This window comes from Perca fluviatilis, chromosome 3 (genome assembly GCF_010015445.1).
Source record: "Perca fluviatilis chromosome 3, GENO_Pfluv_1.0, whole genome shotgun sequence".
Lineage (NCBI taxonomy): Eukaryota > Metazoa > Chordata > Actinopteri > Perciformes > Percidae > Perca > Perca fluviatilis.
This window is the reverse complement of record NC_053114.1, coordinates 45297922-45302921: the sequence shown is the minus strand read 5'-3', so window position 1 is coordinate 45302921 and position 5000 is coordinate 45297922. Positions and strand designations below refer to the sequence as shown.

Here is a 5000-nt window from a genome sequence, read left to right as displayed (position 1 = left end):
TCCATCTCCTGTTATTGATTGTAAAGAGAAAAGTTTATTATTTTAAGGATTTCACAAATTTCAGTAATACACGTTATGCCGTAAACCGTTTAAATCTGAGCATGCGCGACTCACATCGGGTAGTGACACGCTCTATAGACCTTCTTCACAGCAGACATGTTGACTTGTCATAGCAGGAGAAGCACAGCTGACAATGATAACCTTAACGATGGCTCAGTTCCATCAAGTGTCCCAGTAAGCTATTTCAGTGAGTCAGCATGACCAATACCAGGACCTCTCCTAAGTGGAATGCAGCCATCAGTAATGGTTTAATACCAGGACCTCTCCTAAGTGGAATGCAGCCATCAGTAATGGTTTAATACCAGGACCTCTCCTAAGTGGAATGCAGCCATCAGTAATGGTTTAATACCAGGACCTCTCCTAAGTGGAATGCAGCCATCAGTAATGGTTTAATACCAGGGTCTCTCCTAAGTGGAATGCAGCCATCAGTAATGGTTTAATACCAGGGCCTCTCCTAAGTGGAATGCAGCCATCAGTAATGGTTTAATACCAGGACTTCTCCTAAGTGGAATGCAGCCATCAGTAATGGTTTAATAACAGGGTCTCTCCTTAATTCTGGTTTTGAACACACCTGTGCTGTTCCTACTAGGACATGTCAACATGTGTGCTGTGAAGAAGGTCTATAGGAGACATGTTTAACAGCAGCTAGGATGAAATGTCAGGCCAACCTCTCGGCCGTGTAACGGAACATCAGTGAGGAATTTAAACCAGAGAAAAGAAGTATTTACTAGACTAGAATTTAACTTATTATGTGTGCGTGTGTGTGTGTCTGTATGTGTGTGTGTGTGTGTCTGAGTGTGTGTGTATGGGTGTGTGTGTGTGTCTGAGTGTCTGCGTGTGTGTCTGAGTGTGTGTCTGAGTGTGTGTGTCTGAGTGTGTGTGTGTGTGTGTGTTTGTGTGTGTCTGAGTGTGTGTGTCTGAGTGTGTGTGTGTGTCTGAGTGTGTGTTTGTGTGTTGCGAGTGTGTGTTGTTGTGTCTGAGTGTTTTTGTTTTGTGTGTTTGTGTTGTGGTGTGTGTGTCTGAGTGTGTGTGTGTGTGAGTGTGTTTTGTCTGAGTGTGTGTTTGTGTGGTCTGTGTGTGTGTTTTTTGGGTGTGTTTGTGTGTGTGTGTCTGAGTGTGTGTGTGTGTCTGGAGTTGTGTGTGTGTCTGAGTGTTGAGTGTTGTGTGTGTGTGTCTGAGTGTGTGTGTGTGTCTGAGTGTGTGTGTCTAAGTGTGTGTGTCTGAGTGTGTGTGTGTGTGTGTGTGTGTGTCTAAGTGTGTGTGTATGTGTGTGTCTGAGTGTGTGTGTGTGTGTGTGTGTGAGTGTGTGGTGTTTGTGTGTGTGTGTGTGTGTGTGTGTTGTGTGTGTTGGACTAGATGTCCCTGGGTGTGTAACGGGGGCTGTGTCAGCCTCTGACCTCCCGTCTCCTCACCTTGACTCTGGCGGGCGCCGCTGCCTGCCTGGCGAGCTCGTCCTCACACTGCTGCAGCCGGAGGGACAGTCTCTGCTCGGCCTCGCCGTGGCGGCGCCGCGACTCGTCCAGCTGCCGCGTGGCGTCGTCCAGCTGCCGGCGGAGGCTCTCGGCCCGCGAGCTCTTCTCCAGCAGCTCGCGCTCCAGCTCGGCCAGCCGGCGCTCCCTCTGCCGGGCCTGGCTCTCCCAGCGGGACACCTCCCTCCGCAGGGACTCCGCATCCTGCCGCACACGCTCAGGGCTCAGAGCTCGGTTTATGTCTGTGTGTACCTGACTCAATACCAACCTGTATATCCCTGTAATGTACAGTATATACTGTATGTCTGTGTGTACCTGACTCAATACCAACCTGTATATCCCTGTAATGTACAGTATATACTGTATGTCTGTGTGTACCTGACTCAATACCAACCTGTATATCCCTGTAATGTACAGTATATACTGTATGTCTGTGTGTACCTGACTCAATACCAACCTGAATATCCCTGTAATGTACAGTATATACTGTATGTCTGTGTGTATCTGACTCAATACCAACCTGAATATCCCTGTAATGTACAGTATATACTGTATGTCTGTGTGTACCTGACTCAATACCAACCTGAATATCCCTGTAATGTACAGTATATACTGTATGTCTGTGTGTACCTGACTCAATACCAACCTGTATATCCCTGTAATGTACAGTATATACTGTATGTCTCTGTGTGTACCTGACTCAATACCAACCTGTATATCCCTGTAATGTACAGTATATACTGTATGTCTCTGTGTGTATCTGTATATATGTGTACCCAGAGATGTTCACAAGTCAATTTTTGGAAGTCCAAGTCAAGCCTCAAGTCTCTGTCCATCTGATCTGGATACAACTATAAAAATACAATCTGCCTGTTCCCAGCATTAGCACAACACTTAGCGATGGTTAGCTTGTTAGCTGTGACCATATCTGCTGAATGTAACGTCTCTTTCACATTAGTGTGTGAGTGGCTGACCTATTTAGGTGTGTTTGGAGATGCCTGATGAAGTCTGACGTTGTTGGTCCAGCATCATTTATCTCGGTGCCTCACACCTTGCATGTAGCTGTTCTCTTACTGCAGCTGTTTATAAAGTTATTGAAAGTAAACTAATGACAAAAGGCACAACTCCGGGAGGACTTGGTGTCGCCATCGGCAATGCATTATTTTTTATATGTGAGTGCGCGCACATAAGGCATAACGCATGAGTTAGATGAGTTAGATCTCCGACTGGAGTCCCCATCTCTGTGTGTACCTGGCTGTGAGGGGAGTGTGGACAGTAATAATAATAATAATAATAATAATAATAATAATAATAATACCTTTTATTTATGGGCGCCTTTCTTTACACTCAAAGACACCTTACATATACATCTCTGTTTATGTGTACCTGATACATGTATATACTGTATGAATGTGTGTGTGTGTGTGTGTGTGTGTGTGTGTGTGTGTACCTGGCTGTGAGAGGAGTATGTGTGTGTGTTGTGTGTGTGTGTGTGTGTGTGTGTGTCTCTGTGTTGTGTGTACCTGGCTGTGAGGGGAGTGTGTGTGTGTGTGTACCTGGCTGTGAGGGAGTGTGTGTGTGTGTGTGTGTGTGTGTGGCCTGGCTGTGAGGGAATGTGTGTGTTTGTGTGTGTACCTGGCTGTGAGGGTAGTGTGTGTGTGTGTGTGTGTGTGTGTACCTGTGTGTATGTGAGTGTGTGTGTGTGTGTGTGTGTGTACCTGGCTGTGAGGGGAGTAATTATGTTATGTGTGTGTGTGTGTGTGTGTGTGTGTGTGTGTGTGTGTCGTGGTGTTAGTGTGTGTGTGTGTGTGTGTGTGTGTGTAGTGTGTGTGTGTGATGTGTATTGTAGTGTGTGTGTGTGTGTGTGTGTGTGTGTGTGTGTGTGTGTGTGTGTGTGTACCTGGCTGTGAGGGCAGCGGCTGCAGCTGTCTGCAGCAGCGTCAGAGCTCCTGCAGGACTTGAGCTCCTGCTTCAGACGCTGGTTCTCCACCACCAGCAGCTCCAGCTGCTTCTCCAGGTCTGTCGCCCCCTACCGGACAGACAGACAGACAGACAGACAGACAGACAGACAGACAGACAATTTGTACATTGTCATTTTTCCAATATTAATCAGCACGTTTGTCTTGTGTTTCTTGAGTTATTTGAAAGTATTTCATTCTCCCTGTGACACCTAAACGCAGCTGTGTGTGTGTCACTGTGTGTGTTTGCGCATGTGTGTCACTGCGTGCATGTGTGTGTGCACACGTGTGTGTGCGAATGCGTGTGTGTGTGCATGTGTGTCTGTGTCACTGTGTGCGTGCGTGTGTGTGCGTTTTCCCAGGGTTCCTCAGGAATGCGGTCCAGCAGGGTCTCACCAGTTCCGAGCGAAGTCTCTCCACCTCCTGAGTCTGATCCAACAGCTTCTCCTCCAGCTCCTCCACCTGCTCACATGAAAACATCACTGAGGATTAAATATATTTTAAAATATAAGTGCCATTTTTTTCTACTTTACAGAGATACAAGTTCAGTGTTTTCCCTCGGTTTGTGGAAGACTTAGGTGCCTGTATTCGACATGATGTTTAGGGGCCCTCCTTTAAGAAAATGTTACATTTTCCATCACCATAGCTGTGTCTAAAACACTGGAAAAGCTGGAGCACATAAATGATACTCAAAGTGGCTCTATACAGTAGGTCCACTGGCAGTCCCTCCAGAAAAACGTGATTATTCAATCGCATAATTCAACTCATAATCAGCCAAATACGCCGCAGTTTTGCCGCATAAATTGCTGATTTCCGTGCAAAATATTGCTTGCATGATTTCATAATCCCCTCATTTTAGTTGCAAAAAAGTCCCATAATATATCTTAGCAGAAAGTTGAAAAATGTTGCATTTACTTCACACAAGAGCAGCCACTTTCCCCTGTTGCCATGGGAACGTTATGAAGTGATGTTGAAGCAGGATGTTGGTGGGGAGGAATCACTTTTCTTCTCTTTTTCATTAAACTGCAGGTTTTGCAAGTTCCCGCAATTTCATCGCATAAAATTGCATAAATATCATATATAGCATATTCCATTGCATTTTTTAAGAAAATGTGCTGCATAATCAAGGATTTTTGCCCGTAACAATCACAAAAAAACTCAGCATTTTTCTGGAAGGACTGCACTGGGGACCGACTACAATCATTAGATCTGAGAAAAGTCTTTCAGTTACATAAGTCGGCTTTAGGTGCTGCACCTTAATCTAATAAAAAAGGTAGATAGATAGTCTAAGCTGGGGGAGGGGGGGAGGGAAGGGAGGGAGGGAGGGAAAGAGAAGGAGGGAGGGAGGGAGGGAGGGAGGGAGGGAGGGAGGGAGGGAGGGAAGGGAGGGAGGGAGGGAGGGAGGGAGGGAGGAGGGAGGAGGGAGAAGGAGGAGGGGGTGAGGGAGGGAAGGGAGAGTGGAGGGAGGGAGGGAGGGAGGGAGGGGGAGGGAGGGAGGGGAAAGGAGGGAGGG

General features: G+C 46.6%; 1 protein-coding gene across 1 annotated transcript in view; it reads right to left on the bottom strand.

Moving 5' to 3' along the window:
- Window positions 1-5000, bottom strand: part of kifc3 (kinesin family member C3) — a 58954-nt gene that overhangs the window by 27077 nt on the left and 26877 nt on the right. The window contains exons 7-9 of the mRNA XM_039796172.1: window positions 3884-3949; window positions 3430-3558; window positions 1473-1733 (exon numbers count right to left, since the gene is read on the bottom strand). Of these exons, the coding sequence (XP_039652106.1) occupies window positions 1473-1733; window positions 3430-3558; window positions 3884-3949 (456 nt within the window). The remainder of the gene's footprint in view (window positions 1-1472; window positions 1734-3429; window positions 3559-3883; window positions 3950-5000) is intronic.